At 37.3% G+C, this 22293-nt stretch overlaps 2 protein-coding genes across 6 annotated transcripts in view; both read right to left on the bottom strand.

Moving 5' to 3' along the window:
• Positions 1 to 9357, bottom strand: part of LOC133638320 (peptidyl-prolyl cis-trans isomerase-like) — a 12015-nt gene extending 2658 nt beyond the window's left edge. Inside the window, exons 1-4 of one of the 2 annotated variants that reach the window (XM_062030814.1) lie at positions 9210 to 9357; positions 9065 to 9095; positions 8798 to 8886; positions 69 to 241 (exon numbers count right to left, since the gene is read on the bottom strand). In XM_062030814.1, coding sequence (XP_061886798.1) covers positions 69 to 241; positions 8798 to 8886; positions 9065 to 9095; positions 9210 to 9278 — 362 coding nt within the window. In that variant the 5' untranslated portion in view covers positions 9279 to 9357. Of the gene's footprint in view, positions 1 to 68; positions 242 to 8797; positions 8887 to 9060; positions 9096 to 9209 lie in introns of both variants that reach the window. The other variant, XM_062030815.1, reaches the window with a different exon arrangement.
• A 152-nt stretch (positions 9358 to 9509) lies between these two features.
• LOC133638313 (zinc finger MIZ domain-containing protein 2-like) overlaps positions 9510 to 22293 on the bottom strand; it is a 50857-nt gene continuing 38073 nt past the window's right edge. For 3 of the 4 annotated variants that reach the window (XM_062030792.1, XM_062030793.1, XM_062030796.1), the window contains 7 exons: positions 17897 to 18054; positions 17748 to 17815; positions 17608 to 17676; positions 17298 to 17539; positions 11766 to 11881; positions 10336 to 10530; positions 9510 to 10266 (listed from right to left, as the gene is read on the bottom strand). In XM_062030792.1, the coding sequence (XP_061886776.1) occupies positions 10159 to 10266; positions 10336 to 10530; positions 11766 to 11881; positions 17298 to 17539; positions 17608 to 17676; positions 17748 to 17815; positions 17897 to 18054 (956 nt within the window). In that variant the 3' untranslated portion in view covers positions 9510 to 10158. The remainder of the gene's footprint in view (positions 10267 to 10335; positions 10531 to 11765; positions 11882 to 17297; positions 17540 to 17607; positions 17677 to 17747; positions 17816 to 17896; positions 18055 to 22293) is intronic. The other variant, XM_062030795.1, reaches the window with a different exon arrangement.

The following is a 22293-nucleotide window of genomic DNA, read 5'->3' on the forward strand; positions in this document are numbered from 1 at the left end:
GCACGAAGCACATGACGTCACGCGGCGCTGAAAAATGAAAAAGACGACATTGCTAGTGGCGGCCTCACCAGTCAGTGGCCGCCGTGCACATGAAGAACTGCGAGCCGTTGGTGTTGGGCCCGGCGTTGGCCATAGACAGCGTCCCCACGCCGCCGTGCTTCAGCTGGAAGTTCTCGTCGGCGAACTTCTCTCCGTAGATGGACTTTCCTCCTGTCCCGTTGTGGTTGGTGAAATCTCCGCCCTGCGACCACAGGTGAATTCACTTCCTGCTTCCCGTTAGCATGCTAGGCTAACCGTTAACGTCACACGGAGATACACATATTCCGCTTAAACGTTTGAGTAGAAATAATCCACATATTTACACAAACACTTAAAACGAGTATTAGACTTAGACTTCCTTTTTATTGTCATTCAAATTTGAACCTTACAGCACAGATAAGAACGAAATTTCGTTACATGGGGCAGGGCCGACATCCGGGCAACTGAGCTACATACGGGTTCTTCGAGCCATAACAACCAGACTGGCGTTGAAAACAAACCGTCGCCATTACTCTTTAACCTGTCGACCTACGCTGGTTAAACCCGTCATTCCGCCTCCAAAATGCCGAAAAACGGTGTTGTTTTTGGTTGTGCTAACCACAACTGGAAACAGGGAAAACAAAGGTTGTATTTTGTTCTGCCAAAGCGTGATAAAAGCCCACAGAGAGGAGACAAATGGCTCGCAGCTTTACACCGGGAAAACGAGGAAGGTTCTCACTGGAGTCCCCCACCGGATCACGTCGTTTCTGGTAAATATAAGGAACAAAAATCCACCTTCTTAACCACAACTTGGCTATACCGTCCGTGCTAATGTTGTACTTGTTGAATTTGTACCTTATAACGTTCGACAGCTGAAGTTGTTGTACAAAAATAACATGCAGTCTATAGCCTGTATAGGCTATTTTCGAAAACCGGTTTCGTTTAAATTTGAATCGGCTTTCTATAGATATGAAATAATATACCTGGTGCGCTTGTGAGGTAGACACATAGATTTCCAAATTCCATGTCCGGCAATTGTGTAGGATTATCAGTCTACGCATCTGCTGGAAGGCGGTAAGGGCAGTCGTTTAATCCAACTACAGAACATTTTAACTCGTATCTTAACCTAGCCTCAGTGGAAAGACTATTTACATAATCATACGCCATTTAGAACAGTTTAAAATGCAGTGAAACCTCGTTAAATGCTTTTTCTGTCAATGCTGTGTTCGCTGTGAGCTGGTTTGTTTTCAACGAATTCAATATGGCGACCGGCTGCTAGGGGATTGGTAGGCGGAAGTGACGTAGGTCCGCCCTCGCCCATAAGCTCATGGTAGTGCAGGATAAAAAAAGCAATAAGGTGCATATATAAATAAATAAATATATATAAATAATATATATATATATATATAAAATAAATAAATAAATAGATTACTGTAGAGATAAATATTTTGCACTTTTTCACATGCGTCCACGTTTATGGATGTATGTTATTATGATATTAACGTATGTTGTACGATCTTAACTGTTTCCACCACCAGTGTTGGGTTAGTTACTGAAAACCAGTAACTAGTTACAGTTACTATATTTAAAAAGTAACTCAGTTACAGTACTTACACCAAAAAGTAATGCGTTACTGTGAAAAGTAACTATTAGTTACTTCTTTTTTTTTAAGGCTCCCATTAATTCCCTTTTAGCCTTCATTTCAGTACTGTTATTGCACTGGAGCAGGGGTCACCAACCTTTTTGAAAGCAAGAGCTACTTCTTGGGTAGTGATTAATGCGAAGGGCTACCAGTTTGATACACACTTAAATAAATTGCCAGAAATAGCCAATTTGCTCAATTTACCTTTAACTCTATGTTATTATTAATAATTAATGATATTTTACACTTAATTGAACGGTTTAAAAGAGAAGAAAACACGAAAAAAAATGACAATTAAATTTTGAAACATAGTTTATCTTCAATTTCGACTCTTTAAAATTCAAACTTCAACCGAAAAAAAGGAGAGAAACACTAGCTAATTCGAATCTTTTTGAAAAAATTAAAAAAAGAATTTATGGAACATCATTAGTCATTTTTCCTGATTAAGATTAATTTTAGGATTTTGATGACATGTTTTAAATAGGTTAAAATCCAATCTGCACTTTGTTAGAATATATAACAAATTGGACCAAGCTATATTTCTAACAAAGACAAATCATTATTTCTTCTAGATTTTCCAGAACAAAAATTTTAAAATAAATTCAAAAGACTTTGAAATAAGATTTAAATTTGATTCTACAGATTTTCTAGATTTGCCAGAATAATTTTTTTGAATTTTAATCATAAGTTTGAAGAAATATTTCACAAATATTCTTCTTCGAAAAAACAGAAGCTAAAATGAAGAATTCAATTAAAATTTATTGATTATTCTTTACAATAAAAACAATAAATTTACTTGAACATTGATTTAAATTGTCAGGAAAGAAGAGGAAAGAATTTAAAAGGTATATGTGTTTAAAAATCCTAAAATCATTTTTAAGGTTGTATTTTTTCTCTAAAATTGTCTTTCTGAAAGTTATAAGAAGCAAAGTAAAAAAAATTAATGAATTTATTCAAACAAGTGATGACCAAGTCTTTAAAATATTTATTTTCCTTGTGACGCAGAAGAACGACACCGCAGCGCTCCAATAAAACACACTCAGATCTTCTGTTTCTAGCCGATACTACATCAATCAATCAATCAATCAATCAATCAATGTTTATTTATATAGCCCTACATCACAAGTGTCTCAAAGGGCTGTACAAAAATAACGTAAAATAACACAGTAACGCATCATGTAGTAACGGTAACTGAGTTACTGAATATAAAAAATAATGCGTTAGATCACTAGTTACCGCCGAAAATAACGGCGTTACAGTAACGCGTTCCTTTGTAACGCGTTAGTCCCAACACTGTCCACGACAGAGCTCCTAACCCAGGCCTGGGCAAGTATTTTGACTCGGGGGGACAAATTTAGAGGAAAAAAATGTGTCTGGGGGCCAGTATATCTATTTTTAGGAACACTTATACAAAACCTCACAAGAATGTCTGAATGCTAAAAGCATTATGACAACCGCCTTAAAAAACGGAATGGAATTTTACTTTTTTTTTTACTAAATGGGACACCTAGAATGTACATGAAAATAAAGAATGTGGGATTTACAATATTAACTACGAAGGATAAAACACTGAATATTGACAACATATGAACGTCACACCCCCTCTCCATCCACATCTTTTACAATCAAGCGAAACGCAACAAACAGCGAAATATGAACGCGAAGGGTAAAAAAAAAATCCCACCTACAATCTGATAAATCACTAAACTTTAGAACTTTGTTTAAAAAATCTCTGACACCCGCATTTTCAGGCTCGCTCTGGAAACACTCTGTGGAAACGCTCCCCACCCACCCTGCTTGGTACCTCGTCTGAGCTGCTGTGACTTAGATTACCATAGTAACTAATTAGATGACCATAGTCACTAATTCAATGACCATAGTAACTAATTAGATGACCATAGTAACTAATTATATGACCATAGTAACTAATTCAGATGACCATGGTAACTAATTAGATGACCATAGTAACTAATTAAGATTACCATAGTAACTAATTCAATGACCATAGTAACTAATTCAATGACCATAGTAACTAATTAGATGACCATAGTAACTAATTCAGATGACCATAGTAACTAATTCAATGACCATAGTAACTAATTATATGACCATAGTAACTAATTCAGATGACCATGGTAACTAATTAGATGACCATAGTAACTAATTCAATGACCATAGTAACTAATTAAGATTACCATAGTAACTAATTCAATGACCATAGTAACTAATTCAATGACCATAGTAACTAATTAGATGACCATAGTAACTAATTCAGATGACCATAGTAACTAATTCAATGACCATAGTAACTAATTAGATTACCATAGTAACTAATTATATGACCATAGTAACTAATTTGATGACCATAGTAACTAATTCAATGACCGTAGTAACTAATTAAGATTACCATAGTAACTAATTCAATGACCATAGTAACTAATTCAATGACCATAGTAACTAATTCGATGACCATAGTAACTAATTCAGATGACCATAGTAACTAATTCAATGACCATAGTAACTAATTAAGATTACCATAGTAACTAATTCAATGACCATAGTAACTAATTCAGATGACCATGGTAACTAATTAGATGACCATAGTAACTAATTAAGATTACCATAGTAACTAATTCAATGACCATAGTAACTAATTCAATGACCATAGTAACTAATTAGATGACCATAGTAACTAATTCAGATGACCATAGTAACTAATTCAATGACCATAGTAACTAATTATGACCATAGTAACTAATTCAGATGACCATGGTAACTAATTCAATGACCATAGTAACTAATTAAGATTACCATAGTAACTAATTCAATGACCATAGTAACTAATTAGATGACCATAGTAACTAATTCAATGACCATAGTAACTAATTCAATGACCATAGTAACTAATTAGATTACCATAGTAACTAATTATATGACCATAGTAACTAATTTGATGACCATAGTAACTAATTCAATGACCATAGTAACTAATTAAGATTACCATAGTAACTAATTCAATGACCATAGTAACTAATTATATGACCATAGTAACTAATTCGATGACCATAGTAACTAATTCAGATGACCATAGTAACTAATTCAATGACCATAGTAACTAATTAAGATTACCATAGTAACTAATTCAATGACCATAGTAACTAATTATATGACCATAGTAACTAATTATATGACCATAGTAACTAATTAGATGACCATAGTAACTTATTCAATGACCATAGTAACTAATTAGATGACCATAGTAACTTATTCAATGACCATAGCTACTAATTCAATGACCATAGTAACTAATTAGATGACCATAGTAACTTATTCAATGACCATAGTAACTAATTCAATGACCAGAGTAACTTATTCAATGACCATAGTAACTAATTCAATGACCATAGTAACTTATTCAATGACCATAGTAACTAATTAGATGACCATAGTAACTAATTCAATGACCATAGTAACTAATTCAGATGACCATAGTAACTAATTCAATGACCATAGTAACTAATTAGATGACCATAGTAACTTATTCAATGACCATAGTAACTAATTCAATGACCATAGTAACTTATTCAATGACCATAGTAACTAATTAGATGACCATAGTAACTTATTCAATGACCATAGTAACTAATTCAATGACCAGAGTAACTTATTCAATGACCATAGTAACTAATTCAATGACCATAGTAACTTATTCAATGACCATAGTAACTAATTAGATGACCATAGTAACTAATTCAATGACCATAGTAACTAATTCAGATGACCATAGTAACTAATTCAATGACCATAGTAACTAATTAGATGACCATAGTAACTAATTATATGACCATAGTAACTAATTCGATGACCATAATAACTAATTCAGATGACCATAGTAACTAATTCAATGACCATAGTAACTAATTAAGATTACCATAGTAACTAATTCAATGAGCATAGTAACTAATTATATGACCATAGTAACTAATTCTATGACCATAGTAACTAATTAAGATTACCATAGTAACTAGATGACCATAGTAACTAATTCAGATTACCATAGTAACTTATTCAATGACCATAGTAACTTATTCAGATTACCATAGTAACTAATTAGATGACCATAGTAACTTATTCAATGACCATAGTAACTAATTCAATGACCATAGTAACTTATTCAATGACCATAGTAACTAATTAAGATTACCATAGTAACTAATTTGATGACCATAGTAACTTATTCAATGACCATAGTAACTAATTCAATGACCATAGTAACTAATTAAGATTAGCATAGTAACTAATTAGATGGCCATAGTAACTTATTCAATGACCATAGTAACTAATTCAATGACCATAGTAACTAATTAAGATTAACATAGTAACTAATTAGATGACCATAGTAACTTATTCAATGACCATAGTAACTAATTCAATGACCATAGTAACTAATTCAGATTACCATAGTAACTAATTAGATGACCATAGTAACTAATTCAATGACCATAGTAACTAATTAAGATTACCATAGTAAGTAATTAGATGACCATAGTAACTTATTCAATGACCATAGTAACTAATTCAATGACCATAGTAACTAATTAAGATTACCATAGTAACTAGTACATCATGCAAAAGTGCAGATTGCAACCATGTAAAGACTTAGTACAGTTGAAGACTTCCGGTCATTAGAAAAGATGAGTGCACATCATAATGGCAGCTACACTTCATCTTAAAGATCTAAAACTAATGATTTAGGAATGTCTGGCGGGACAGATTGAAAAACTTAACAGGCCGCCGGGCCTTAATTTGCCCACGTCTGACATAAATCATGTAAAACTATACACTACTTTGTGTTCAAAAAGGCAACATGGGAATATGCATGTGCATGTGCGAGCCAGTCTGCCCCACAACAAGCGGATAGAGAACAAATAGATTGACTACAGACTAATTATTGGCATATTTATGGTAAATCTTCACTACAGTGTAGATAATCTGCTGAAGTTACAATTGGGGAAAACGTCACCTGCTGCTGGGCCAATAAAACGACACCAATGTAAACCTCAATAGAAACAATTGATATGAATAAAAATGCGTTCCATATGTATACATTTATTTTATTTACCGCAAGAATGAAGCATGGTTGGTTGCGTGAACAAAGGCACTTGCTGCCTGGGAAAGCAGCAAAGCAGGAAGTGATCAGTGAGCAATAGAAGGGACACGCTAAACAGCCAATTGCGTAACAGTAGCAACTATCAAGTTTGGTTGCGTCATCCCCATTTTCTGCCTGGAGCGAGAAGAGAAAGTAAAAACGATTGCTGCAGAGAGCAAGGAAATGTAAAAAAAAACCAGTACGGTGTTTTTTTTAGGGGGATTTATTTTTAAATGGGAACATAGTCCTCACCTTTTCTGTTCAACCCTCGTCTGTTCCCTATTTGGATGTACAGAAACTAATGTGGTACTTCAAATATTTGGCCCAATAATACAAACCCTGTTTCCATATGAGTTGGGAAATGGTGTTAGATGTAAATATAAACGGAATACAATGATTTGCAAATCCTTTTCAACCCATATTCAGTTGAATGCACTAAAAAGACAACATATTTGACGTTCAAACTCATAAACTTGATTTTTTTTTGCAAATAATAATTAACTTAGAATTTCATGGCTGCAACACGTGCCAAAGTAGTTGGGAAAGGGCATGTTCACCACTGTGTTACATGGCCTTTCCTTTTAACAACACTCAGTAACTGAGGAGACACATTTTTTAAGCTTCTCAGGTGGAATTATTTCCCATTCTTGCTTGATGTACAGCTTAAGTTGTTCAACAGTCCGGGGGTCTCCCTTCTGCTATTTTAGGTGCCACACATTTTCAATGGGAGACAGGTCTGGACTACAAGCAGGCCAGTCTAGTACCCGCACTCTTTTACTACGAAGCCACGTGATGTAACACGTGGCTTGGCATTGTTTTGCTGAAATAAGCAGGGGCGTCCATGGTAACGTTGCTTGGATGGCAACATATGTTGCTCCAAAAGCTGTATGTACCTTTCAGCATTAATGGTGCCTTCACAGATGTGTAAGTTACCCATGTCTTGGGCACTAATACACCCCCATACCATCACACATGCTGCCTTTTCCACTTTGCACCTATAACAATCCGGATGGTTCTTCCGGAGGACACGACGTCCACAGTTTCCAAAAACAATTTGAAATGTGGACTCGTCAGACCACAGAACACTTTTCCACTTTATATCAGTCCATCTTAGATGAACTCAGGCCCAGCGAAGCCGACGGCGTTTCTGGGTGTTGTTGATAAAACGGTTTTCGCCTTGCATAGGAGAGTTTTAACTTGCACTTACAGATGTAGCGACCAACTCTAGTTACTGACAGTGGGTTTCTGAAGTGTTCCTGAGCCCATGTGGTGATATCCTTTACACACTGATGTCGCTTGTTGATGCAGTACAGCCTGAGTGATGGAAGGTCACAGGCTTAGCTGCTTACGTGCAGTGATTTCTCCAGATTCTCTGAACCCGTAGATGGTGAAATCCCTAAATTCCTTGCAATAGCTGGTTGAGAAATGTTCTTAAACTGTTCAACAATTTGCTCAGGCATTTGTTGACAAAGTGGTGACCCTCGCCCCGTCCTTGTTTGTGAATGACTGAGCATTTCATGGAATCTACTTTTACACCCAATCATGGCACCCACCTGTTCCCAATTTGCCTGCACACCTGTGGGATGTTCCAAATAAGTGTTTGATGAGCATTCCTCAACTTTATCAGTATTTATTGCCACCTTCCCCAACTTCTTTGTCACGTGTTGCTGCCATCAAATTCTAAAGTTAATGATTATTTGCAACAAAAAAAAAAAAGTTTATCAGTTTGAACATGAAATATGTTGTCTTTGTAGCATATTCAACTGAATATGGCTTGAAAATGATTTGCAAATCATTGTATTCCGTTTATATTTACATCTAACACCATTTCCCAACTCATATGGAAACGGGGTTTGTACATCATAGTAGTATTTAATAAAATATGTTTCCCCTGCACCAAGATGGTGGCTACATGCTGACATCAGAAAGTGCCTGAATTTTAGGTCATTAATTAGTAAGCAGCTGAATGTAAATAAAGAAGAAAATACCTGACACATGAACTTGGGAATGATGCGATGAAACGTGGAGTTCTTGAAGCCAAAACCTTTTTCTCCCGTACAAAGAGCCCGGAAGTTCTCTGTGCAATCAATGAGGGTCTTCATTAAAGCAGTTGGCAGGTCAAATCCTCTTTTGTTCACATTAGTTTTCAGCCTCAGGAGTAAGAGCTGGTGCCACACCTAAAAACATGACCTATTTGCGTGCGTCGGGGGAAGAAAACAAAAGGTTAGTCGTCAGCTGGAAGGAAGCTTACCTACCAGCAGTCTTTGGCACCACGTCTGCTCGAAGCTGCAAAATGAGCAAATACAAAAGAATTTCAATCGAACGTATGAAGTCTCTCAACATTTAAATTAGGCCTTTACACTAAATAGTGGAAATGAACACAAATAGGTGTCATTTGACCTCCATGGTGATCCTGCCTGCGTTAGCGCCATCAATGGTGATGTCGAAGAAAACTTTGGGGTTTGCCATTGTTGTCAAAATAAGCAGATATCGTCATTAAATCAGGAAGCGCATGAGTTTGTGGCGACGTCGTCCGTGCGGGACTATTTATAGCAACTCAGCCTCTGACGTCACAGGCTCGGGCGGCCAATCGGAGCCTGGTCCTGTGAGAAGAAGGACCAATAGGAGGGAGGGGGAAGATGTGGGTGGAGCAATGACAAGCAGCTTTAAAAAAGTGTTTCAATCAAAAAGGACGCTCGGTAATTGTCACTATTTTATTTTGACCTCATTTATCATCTTCATTCATTTGTTTCTCAGTTGAAATGAAGGGAATGCGTAGAACAATCTGGAAAGGACAAGCTTCAAATCAACTAGTTTTTAATTCCCCTTTTAAGTTCCAGCAAATGAAGAAACAGTCGGTACAATGAGAATTATGATTACAAAATAAATAGAAAACGATGGCAATTCAAATGTGTTACAAAATATGTGCAATAGTTTACATCTTAAAAACACCTTTTTCTAGTAAATTTGCCATGACATAGTTTGTTTTCCAAATGAAACATTATCGCGTTGCTCAACATTTTTCTCTTTTGGACCTCAAAGTCTTTTAGAAAAAGGTGGAATCGTTTGCGTGCTGCGGGGAAAAGTCGACACGGATGACGATGACGTGGTGGCACAGACAGTGTGAAAGTTCCGAGCTGATGGGAATGTGGGAGGTGTCACAGTGGTTTACTTGTACAGGTGGCCCCGCCCACCAGACCTCAAATACGACACTCGGCAAGACGACAAAAGGTGTTGGTGTCCTGGTCTTCAGTCCATGCTAGACATTGTCAGTCTTCTAGAAGCTTTCTCAACAAACGCATGTGAACTCTTCCTCCATCCACCAGGTGGGCGGGGCCTGACAAGATGGTCAGTTGTTCTCGAAGAGCGAGAGGAGGTCGTCGCTGCTGTTGTTGGGCAGGTCGGGGGGGCCAAGGTAGGACAGCAGCTCGTCAGGGTTGGTCAGCTCGGGCAGAAGCTGGAAAACAAGCAGCGGTGACAAACAGGTGGAGGTACAGGTGGGGACTTAGAGCCAAGAAGCGCTCACATCCAGCGAATGATCCGCCGCCTCCCCGGCTGCTCCCGGCCCAACCAGGCCGAAAGAGCCTTCGTGGAGCCGGGCATTGTGGGTAGCGACGCTCCTTTGCGGCAGCGGGCTGCCGGCCTCACTGAGGCTGTGGTTGGCGTGCTGTGGCAGCAGGGAACTGTGGGAGGGCTCCATGCGGCCAGGATGCGTGGCCTGCTGAGACATCACAAACATGAAGATCGGCGTGACATTTACGGGTGTGGCGCCACCCGCATGTGACAGCTGGCGAGCAGCTGCACCTGGCAACAGTCATCGTGTGTGCACTTGTGCTCTCAGGTGCCCCGACTAGGCAGCAGGCAGAGACAGTAGAGAATTGTAAATGTTGGAGTACGTCATAACCTCCATCTTGGTGTGTTTGCTCCATAGTGCAGTGTTTTTCAACCACTGTGCCGCGGCACACTTGTGTGCCGTGAGATACAGTCTGGTGTGCCGTGGGAGATGATCTCATTTCACCTATTTGGGTTAAAAATAGTTTTTGCAAACCAGTAATTATAGTCTGCAAATGATGTGTTGTTGTTGAGTGTTGGTGCTGTCTAGGGCTCGGCAGAGTAACCATGTAATACTCTTCCATATCAGCCTGTAGCTAATTGCTTTGTAGATGGTAACAGCAGGAGGCAGTGTGCAGGTAAAAAGGTGTCTGATGCTTAAACCAAAAATAAACAAAAGGTGAGTGCCCCTAAGAAAAGGCAGTGAAACTTAGGGAGGGCTATGCAGAACGAAACTGGCTACAAAGTAAACAAAAACAGAATGCTGGACGACAGCAAAGACTTACTGTGGAGCAAAGACAATGTACATCCGAACATGACATGACAATCAACAATGTCCACACAAAGAAGGATAAAAACAACTGAAATATTCTTGATCGCTAAAACAAAGTAGATGCGGGAAATATCACTCAAAGGAAGACATGAAACTGCTGCAGGAAAATACCAAAAAAAAGAGAAAAAGCCCACCAAAATAGGAGCGCAAGACAAGAAGTAAAACACTACACACAGGAAAACATCAAAAAAGTCCAAATAAGTCATAGTGTGATGTGACAGGTGGTGACAGTACACCTACTTTGAGACAAGAGCTATAGTGATGCATGCTTGGTTATGCTTTAAATTCATATTCAACAATTGCGACAACGACTTTTTACTGTCAACTGAGTTTCGTCTTTTTTAGGATTTCTGCTGGTGGTGTGCCTCCGCATTTTTTCAACGCAAAAAATGTGCCTTGGCTCAAAAAAGGTTGAAAAACACTGCCCTAGTGGATGGTTTTGTCAAGAGTAGCCAGGAGCGGATCTCTCACACACACACACAGACAAAGCGTGTCTTGTTACGTAACGTATGCTTTTCGATGGCCACTGAGGCGTCACTGACGGCACATGGTAGTGTAAGAGTGGTTCTGACCTGGTCGGGTTGGTAGGCCAGAGGCGCTCCAGAAGAAGGGTACTCTCCGAGGGTCGGTGTCCCGGGAGTGTTTGGGAATTCCGTGAATCCAGATTGGCTGACGAAGCCTCGACTCCCTGCGGAGTAAAGATGTCGGTGTGTTCCGGGTCACTTGCCATGAAAGGATGGATCATGTGACTTTCTACGATGACATCATTCATCTATTGACAATGTGTGGGGAGGGGCGGAGCTTAGCAATCCTCTAGTGTCCATCTAACATTTGTGTGTATTATGGTGAGGGTGTCAGAGATGGATATTAGGGCTGTGAATCTTTGGGTGTCCCACGATTCGATTAAATATCGATTTTTTCCGATTCAACGCGATTCTCGATTCAAAAAGGATATTTTCCCGATTCAAAAGGATTCTCTATTCATTCAATACATACACTACCGTTCAAAAGTTTGGGGTCACATTGAAATGTCCTTATTTTTGAAGGAAAAGCACTGTACTTTTCAATGAAGATAACTTTAAACTAGTCTTAACTTTAAAGAAATACACTCTATACATTGCTAATGTGGTAAATGACCATTCTAGCTGCAAATGTCTGCTTTTTGGTGCAATATCTACATAGGTGTATAGAGGCCCATTTCCAGCAACTATCACTCCAGTGTTCTAATGGTACAATGTGTTTGCTCATTGGCTCAGAAGGCTAATTGATGATTAGAACACCCTTGTGCAATCATGTTCACACGTTAGAAAACAGAAGCTACAAAACTGACCTTCCGTAGAGCAGATTGAGTTTCTGGAGCATCACATTTGTGGGGACAATTAAACGCTCAAAATGGCCAGAAAAAGAGAACTTTCATCTGAAACTCGACAGTCTATTCTTGTTCTTAGAAATGAAGGCTATTCCACTAAATTGTTTGGGTGACCCCAAACTTTTGAATGGTAGTGTAGATTTCATCAGGATCTACCCCAGTCTGCTGACATGCAAGCAGAGTAGTAGATTTTTGTAAAAAGCTTTTATAATTGTAAAGGATGATGTTTTATCAACTGATTGCAAAAATGTACATTTGTTTGAACTATTTAATGAACCAAAAATACGACTTATTTTATCTTTGTGAAAATATTGGACACAGTGTGTTGTCAAGCTTATGAGATGCGATGCAAGTGTAAGCCACTGTGACACTATTGTTCTTTTATTCATTTATTTTCATAAATGTCTAATGATAATGTCAATGAGGGATTTTTAATCACTGCTATGTTGAAATTGTAACTAATATTGATACTGTTGTTGATAATATTCATTTTTGGTTTGTTCTGTGTGGTGTTTGTGTCTCCTCTCAATTGCTGTTTATTGCAGTTCTGAGTGTTGCTGGCTCGGGTTTGCTTTTGGAATTGGATTGCATTGTTATGGTATTGCTGTGTATTGTTTTGTTGGATTGGAAAAAAAAAAAATCGATTTTTAAAAAATGAGAATCCATTCTGAATCGCACAACGTGAGGATCGCGATTCGAATTTGAATCCATTAGGGGTGTGGGAAAAAATCAATTCAAATTGATTTTTCCCCACACCCCTAATAGATATAGTTGACATTTTTACTAATACTAGAAACTAGGCCTGGGCGATAAGTCGATTTGATCCATAAATTTAAGTTTTTTGTTGCAGATGATTTAGAAAAAAATCTTGGTTTTTTTCCCCTCAACATGGCGATAGCGAGTTGTTGGTTCCAAAGAAAAGTGTCGTCGGTGGTTTAGATTTGCGGCTCCAGGAGTGGAGCAAATGACTGCACGCTGCAAAGTTTCTTTAAAAAAAGGCAGCAGCACAACAAACTTATTCCAGCACCAGAAATGGAAGCATGGGGGAAATGCAACAAGAACATCAACTAACAAACTCCAGTTTACTTCCACAAGGTGCCATGTATGGATAAAACAAGGAGCACACTAAGCTGGTCACTCTGCACATCGCTAAACCGCGCAAAAGCCTTTTTAATCCACACATTAAAATTAAGAGCCCTCTCAAGGCTACATCTTTATTTACACAAGTATTTTATTCAAGGATTTAAGTTTGTACTTAATACATCTTAAATGTTGTAGTTTATTTACTTACCGTATTTTTCGGACTATAAGTCGCAGTTTTTTTCAGTTTGGCCGGGGGTGCGACTTATACTCAGGAGCGACTTATGTGTGAAATGATTAACACATTAGCGTAAAATATCAACTAATATTATTGATCTCATTCACGTAAGAGACTAGACGTGTAAGATTTCATGGGATTTAGCGATCAGATTGTTTGGTATACGTATAGCATGTTCTATATGTTATAGTTATTTGAATGACTCTTACCATAATATGTTACGTTAACATACCAGTTGGTTATTTATGCCTCATATAACGTACACTTATTCAGCCTGTTGTTCACTATTCTTTAGACATTTTAAATTGCCTTTCAAATGTCTATTCTTGGTGTTGGCTTTTATCAAATACATTTCCCCAAAAAATGCGACTTATACTCCAGTGCGACTTATATATGTTTTTTTCCTTCTTCATTATGCATTTTCGGCCGGTGCGACTTATACTCTGAAAAATACATAAGTATTTTATTCAAAACGGAAGTTTTCCTTTCATTGGACACTCTATATTAAATAAGTATTTTATTAGGACAGTGCATATTGATGAACATAAGCAAAAACATCACAGTAAATTATATTATTAGTTTTTTGACAATCATTTTCTACATAGTCCAATTTATCTGTTCTGAAAAGAACCCATTTTATAAACATATTTTTAGAGATGTCCGATAATATCGGCCTGCCGATATTATCGGCCGATATATGCGTTAAAATGTAATATCGGAAATTATCGGTATCTGGTTTTTTTTTATTATCGTATCGGTTTTTTTGTTGTTTTTTTAATTTTTATTTTATTAAATCAACATAAAAAACACAAGATACACTTACAATTAGTGCACCAACCCAAAAAACCTCCCTCCCCCATTTACACTCATTCACACAAAAGGGTTGTTTCTTTCTGTTATTAATATTCTGCTTCCTACATTATATATCAATATATATCAATACAGTCTGCAAGGGATACAGTCCGTAAGCACACATGATTGTGCGTGCTGCTGCTCCACTAATAGTACTAACCTTTAACACTTCATTTGACTAATTTTCATTCATTACTAGTTTCTATGTAACTGTTTTTATATTGTTGTACTTTCTTTTTTATTCAAGAAAATGTTTTTAATTTATTTATCTTATTTTACTAATTTTTTTAAAAAGTACCTTATCTTCACCATACCTGGTTGTCCAAATTAGGCATAATAATGTGTTAATTCCACGACTGCATATATTGGTTGATATCGGTATCGGTAATTAAAGAGTTGGACAATATCGGAATATTGGATATCGGCAAAAAGCCATTATCGGACATCCCTACATATTTTTGCCAAAAGGAGAAAGCAGAGTATGCAGTGCCATTTTTAACTACTCGTTTTTGATCAAAGAAAAGCAAAACTTGCTTGGAACTTTTTTAGTATGCATTGGTTACTTTAAAAAGTAGGGGAAACATAAATCAAATTTTTTGTGGAAAAAATAGATGGCACAGTCTTACTAGAATCATACGGTGCTGGTGCTATAACTGTATTTTTGTAGATTTTTTTTTTTACAAATTGTAATTTAAATACTTTAAGCATGTAAATAAATAGTACATTCAATAGTATACAGGTATGTGATTTTTCCGTCCAAAGTCGGAATTCCGTCTTTTTTAATCTCGGGGGGGGAAAAAAATTATCTCCCGTTTTTCCGTTTTTTTTCCAACCCTAAATCAAGATTTGAGACGTAGTTTATATTACGCCGTAGTTGATTGGTCGATATGTTCCTTGTGACCAATCAGGACATCTGTTATGAATGATGATAACGTCATCATTCATAATGGTTACTACGGCCATTTTCCATATGTAAACAATGTCAGTTCTCGAGAGAAAGGACGCTTTACGAGTAAAATAAATTGATAAACATGTCAAAAATAAGTTTCGATGGGACTGGATGGAAAGGGAAATCACTGATACTGTTGGGAAGAAGAAAGTTACGACTTTATTCGGTGATTTTATTCGGAAAATCGATGGTCCCGGAAAGGTTTTGTGCACGTGGTGTCATGATAATATTGACTATGGATCACGAGGTTTCAAGGCTTTGGAAGTACATGCGAAACGTCAAAAACATGAAACAACTTGAAGCAAGGAAAACTAACTTTTCACTAGCTGCTACTTTTGGATGTCAACCGAAAGTGAGCAAACCTTACGGACTTCATCTTTTGTTTACATGGAGAGGAAAGATCCACCCACTTCAGTTGCAGACAGGGTTGTTAATGAGGTAAGCTAAAAAATATTTGCTTGCGAAATACGCATGTTTGTTTTGAATATTAACCAATTATTGCTTAGCGAAATATAAATGGGTTTTTCTAAAAATAAAAAGCCACGTGAAAATATATTATGAAATTAAAGAAATTCAAAGAGTCGCATTATTGAATCCAGTTAACAATTTATTTGAAATAAATTTGCATATAATACTATTTTGTAATATTAAGTTCTTATGTAGTCTGTTGAAACTATTGTCAGTGGTGTAACAATCTTGAAGGTAAATATTTTCACACTTGTTTCATGCAATATGTCAGTGTCCTCACATTATTATTATTTCCTATTTTCAAATATGAGTAAACAATACTAAACATGTTGAATTATTTTCATAAATTTATATCCTATTTTGGCGAAAAGAATGAAATGTTTACATTACATGAACTGAAGTAATGTGGTAATACTGTAAATAAAGTGTAGACAATAACACTGATCAATGTGACACCTGTGGATGTGAAATGAACACAAGATGTAAATATTAGTGACTAAATACTGTTGGGACTGAACCATATACAGTGATTCATTAGGATCATTGGGTTATGTATGTTCTATTAATGATGTTTTCATGTCTTTAAACACTCAAATATTTTCTTCAAATGGTGCTGTCTTTGTTCATTTTAGCATGTTAAATTGGTGAAAAACCAGGACCTGGCTGGGGGCCTTCGTCCCCCAGACCCCCGGAAGTTTTTTCAGTCTTTTTCATTGTGGTCAAATCACATGCCTGAGTATAGAAGTTATTGTCATAATTATCACAGCAAAACCAAAGTAATTATGGAACACAGCGAATGTGCAAAACAAATATGCTTGTGTAAGACACATAAGTGCGCCGTGCTTTTATTGTGAAGGCTGGAAGTGTGCCTTTTGATGGCTGCTGTGTTTTCATGAGACTTCCTGCCTACTGTTGAAGTTTACAATGTTGAGGTTTGTGAATGCTACTTGTGCGTAATGAGGAAGTTTTAGCTTGTGAGGATGAATGTTATCAAACGTGCTGACGGACAATAAAACTGGATCGCTGCACTTCTGTCAATGTGGTCTTTTAACACAAATGAGTTAATGATAGCTACTTTTTTGCATTTTGGAACCCAGTTTCCATACCCATCCCTTGTCGTCATGGCGACCCCACACTCCCCTTCTTACCAGGTCTGTTGTAGTCCGGGCTGCTCCTGCCCCCTGCTGGTCCACCCGGGTATGGTGAGGTTGGAGGCCCCAGGGCAGCGATCATCTCCATCACGTTGGGCAGCACCATGTGACTCGGGCTGACGGTGCGGCAGCGTTTCAGAGGAGGCCCGTCAGGCTCCTCTTTGATGTGCAGGTCGGGTTTGATCGGAACCGGCCGCCAGCCACAAAGTGGGTCGATGGTGATCTCCTCATATTCAGAACTGGTGGAAAAGAAGGTTAAAGTAAGAGAAGGGCTTGGTGAAAGTTGCGGACCGTGACGTGGACCTACTTTTGAATGTAGACCAGAATCCCCAACATGTATTGGTCCACTTCCAGGCCTTCCAGCAAAGCGGTCTTACTGTAACGAGAGCAGCACACATGGTACACGTGCACGCCACCTGGGTTCTGAGGGGCGGGCGGAGAACCTACTTGCAGACGGGGCACCGCCACGTTCCTCGTTCACAATTCAGCTGCAAATATGACTCCAGGTCGAAACACTGCAACCACGTGTGGAGAGAAGTGGGTTAGCGCGCTGACATCTACGTCCCCGGTGCAGGGGCCCACCTGTATGTGCCCACCTGTATGTGCCGGCAGTCGTGGCCTCTGGCCGGCAGCTGGATCCGTCTGAACGTGATGGGACATTTCAGCGAGACTTTGATGGCCGTTTGCTCCACGCCGTCCTCTCCGTTGAGCCCGGGAGTCCCGGGGATGGTGCCGCTGCTGAAGTTCCTCTTGACTGAGACAAAGCATTTATCATCATCATCAAGTCATTTCTCAACTAACACACAACTACTTTGCCTACAATCCTGCAGGGGGCAGTAATGCTGCTTAAAGCAGGGGTCACCAACCTTTTTGAAGGCAAGAGCTACTTCTTGGGTAGTGATTCATGCGAAGGGCTACCAGTTTGATACACACTTAAGTAAATTGCCAGAAATAGCCAATTTGCTCAATTTACCTTTAACTCTATGTTATTATTAATAATTAATGATATTTACACTTAATTGAACAGTTTAAAAGAGGAGAAAACACGAAAAAAATGACAATTAAATTTTGAAACATAGTTTATCTTCAATTTCGACTCTTTAAAATTCAAAATTCAACCAAAAAAAAGAAGAGAAAAACTTAAAAAAAGAATTTATGGAACATCATTAGTAATTTTTCCTGATTAAGACAATTTTAGAATTTTGATTAAATAGGTTAAAATCCAATCTACACTTTGTTAGAATATATAACAAATTGGACCAAGCTATATTTCTAACAAGGACAAATCATTATTTCTTCTAGATTTTCCAGAACAAAAATTTTAAAAGAAATTCAAAAGACTTTGAAATAAGATTTAAATTTGATTCTACAGATTTTCTAGATTTGCCAGAATAATTTTTTTGAATTTTAATCATAATAAGTTTGAAAAAATATTTCACAAATATTCTTCGTCGAAAAAACAGAAGCTAAAATGAAGAATTAAACTAAAATTTATTTATTATTCTTTACAATAAAAAAAATACATTTACTTGAACATTGATTTAAATTGTCAGGAAAGAAGAGGAAGGAATTTAAAAGGTAAAAAGGTATATGTGTTTAAAAATCCTAAAATCATATTTAAGGTTGTATTTTTTCTCTAAAATTGTCTTTCTGAAAGTTATAAGAAGCAAAGTCAAAAAATTAATGAATTTATTTAAACAAGTGAAGACCAAGTCTTTCAAATATTTTCTTGGATTTTCAAATTCTATTTGAGTTTTGTCTCTCTTAGAATTAAAAATGTCAGGCAAAGTGAGACCAGCTTGCTAGTAAATAAATACAATTTAAAAAAGAGAGGCAGCTCACTGGTAAGTGCTGCTATTTGAGCTATTTTTAGAACAGGCCAGCAGGCTACTCATCTGGTCCTTACGGGCTACCTGGTGCCCGCGGGCACCACGTTGGTGACCCCTGGACTAAACACACCGCCAATACCAGCTGGACAAAGGAGTCCGGCTACACCATTGAGGAAAAACCTAATAGGGATTTTTATTAGAGATGTCCGTTAATATCGGCAGCGATAAAAGCTTTAAAATGTAATATCGGAAATTATCAGTATCGGTTTCATAAAGTAAAATGTATGACTTTTTTAAAACGCCGCTGTGTACACGGCCGTAGGGAGAAGTACAGAGCGCCGATAAACCTTAAAGGCACTGCCTTTGCGTGCCGGCCCAATCACATAATATATACGGCTTTTCACACACACAAGTGAATGCAAGGCATACTTGGTCAACAGCCATACAGGTCACACTGAGGGTGGACCGTATAAACAACTTTAACACTGTTACAAATATGCGCCACACTGTGAACCCACACCAAACAAGAATGACAAACACATTTCGGGAGAACATCCGCACCGTAACACAACATAAACACAACAGAACAAATACCCAGAACCCCTTGCAGCACTAACTCTTCCGGGACGCTACAATATACACCCCCCCGCTTATGTTAAAAAAATAATGCACTTTGTGACTTCAATAATAAATATGTCAGTGCCATGTTGGCATTTTTTTCCATAACTTGAGTTGATTTATTTTGTAAAACCTTGTTACATTGTTTCATGCATCCAGCGGGGCATCACAACAAAATTAGGCATAATGTGTTAATTCCACGACTGTATATATCGGTATCGGTATTTAAGAGTTGGACAATATCGGATATCGGCAAAAAAGCCATTATCGGACATCTCTAATTTTTATCTCTAAACTTGTGATTCGATTTGTATATTTTATACCTATAAATAGGGTCAGTAGTTCTCAAGTACCACCTCAGCAAACACTTGGCTCTCCAAGTACCGCAATAACGACCAAAATTAAAATACAGTATCGTAGTAGTCCTAAGTGTTCATTAAAAACAAGGCAGAGGTTTTTTAACGGTATATCTAATATTTGTAGCCACTAACATTACACACACTTCAAACAGTAACACTGTTTGAATGTCATTAATAATACTGAAAGGGGAACTGCATTTTTTGGGGAAGTTTGCCTATCATCTATCATGACTATGAAAGACATGGCGGCGGATGGATTTATTTGAATGCACTCTAACTTGTAAATAAACATCCGCTTACAGTGGAGCCAAAAGAATGTCCTCTATTTTGCCCGTAAAATCCAATAAACCATTCAAAAGGCGCCAACAATACTCCATTTACATTTGGTGACTTGGATATTAACCAAGTATTAGTGATGTTATTATAAGTGCTAACGCAGACCAACAATTTATAGTGGCGACGTGATCACTTTAGTGTGTCCCTACTGTGTTTACATCAACTGCTCTGCTGCTTTGTCACTTTCATGCTCCCTCTAAGTTTACTCTAGATCATAAATCATGCATCTCACCTGGACAGAAGAAGTCTGAGGAGGTATTCTGACAAGTTGGTACACTTTAACAGCCACTTAGGGCCGGAAATGCAGAGAACGACACAAAAATAAACTTTCTTCACGATCGTCACCTAAATGGGAATATATGAACATCCCAGCAATCGGCATCCTAATGACAGCAGACCGTGTACAGTAAGTGATGTTTTATTACATTTGTTGGCTCTCATGAAGTCTGCAGTGAGTAATAATTAGTGATGAAGGGGGAAAAAAGCAAAGGCGCTACATTTTTTAAATGAATGCGCCACGTATGCTTAAAATGATCAAAAAATGTTAATATTAAATGTTGTTATAAATGTGCCCGGTAGGCAGAATTGTAAGCCAACTTTTGATCGCATTTATTTAATATTTAGAATGCAAAAAATATACATCCATCGTCATGTCTTTCAATGATTGTAAACCAGGGGTGTCCAAAGTGCGGCCCGGGGGCCATTTGCGGCCCGCAGGTCATTTTTTAACGGCCCCACGGCACATTTTAAAAATATGATTGGAAAAAATTAAAAACATAAAAAATTGTATAAAAGAGCAAACCGGTGAAATGTAACAAGAAAATGTTGCAATGTTTACTCTAATTACACAAAGCTGCCACGCAGGCTGTTTCTTTCTTTAAAAAATAATAATGAATCAAAATCAATGTTATTATGAATTATTGACCTTTTCAAGGCTCCAATTACGTCACATTAAATATTCCACTTTGAGATATTTTTGGGGGAAAATGTTGCATATTTTGTGTTTGCCATATAAAAAACTGAGCTGTTTTTTTTTTTTAAAAGAAGGGCCTCAAACGAACAAACAAAAAACATAAACAACAATAAAACGTATAATTGGCGGATAGATCTGAAGTTGAGATTATTGTGTTAAAAGTAAACAGTAAAAAAAAATTATAATTTATTTTTTAACACTTTAATGAGTAGGACCCTTTTGGATTCCCAATAATTTTAGTGTGATCTGTTTGTTGGGGGTTAAATCACCAAAATGATTCCCGGGCGCGGCGCCGCTGCTGCCCACTGCTCCCCAAGGGGATGGGACAAATGCAGAGGACAAATTTCACCACATCTAGTGTGTGTGTGACAATCATTGGTACTTTAATCTTTAATCTTAATCTTTTAAGTCTCATTGCTCAAAAAATAATAATGAATTAAAATCAATGGTGTTATGAGTTGTTGACCTTTTCAAAGCTCCAATTATTATATAATGTCAAATATTCCACTTAAAAATTTTATTGGGTGAAAATATTGCATATTTTGTGTTTTTCCCATAAAAAACTGGGTTTTGTTTGACAAAAAGAGCATACAACTTAAATCTTTAAAAACGTTATATTGACAGATGGACCTAATGTTTATCTAGAGATTTAAAACTTGAATAATAATACTGAATAATGACACATTTTTTTTATTTTTTTTTACCAAAACCCTTTGGGGTACCCGGGATCAAGCTTGAGTGGAGGCCTAAATGTATATTTTTTATACATATATTGTATGGTTTTTTTAAAATAAAAAATACCAAAATGGCCCCCGCTTGCTTTGATTTTTCAGTGTGCGGCCCTCAGTGGAAAAAGTTTGGACAACCCTGTTGTAAAC

The sequence above is a fragment of the Entelurus aequoreus genome, linkage group LG21 (genome assembly GCF_033978785.1).
Source record: "Entelurus aequoreus isolate RoL-2023_Sb linkage group LG21, RoL_Eaeq_v1.1, whole genome shotgun sequence".
In the NCBI taxonomy this organism is placed as follows: Eukaryota; Metazoa; Chordata; class Actinopteri; order Syngnathiformes; family Syngnathidae; genus Entelurus; species Entelurus aequoreus.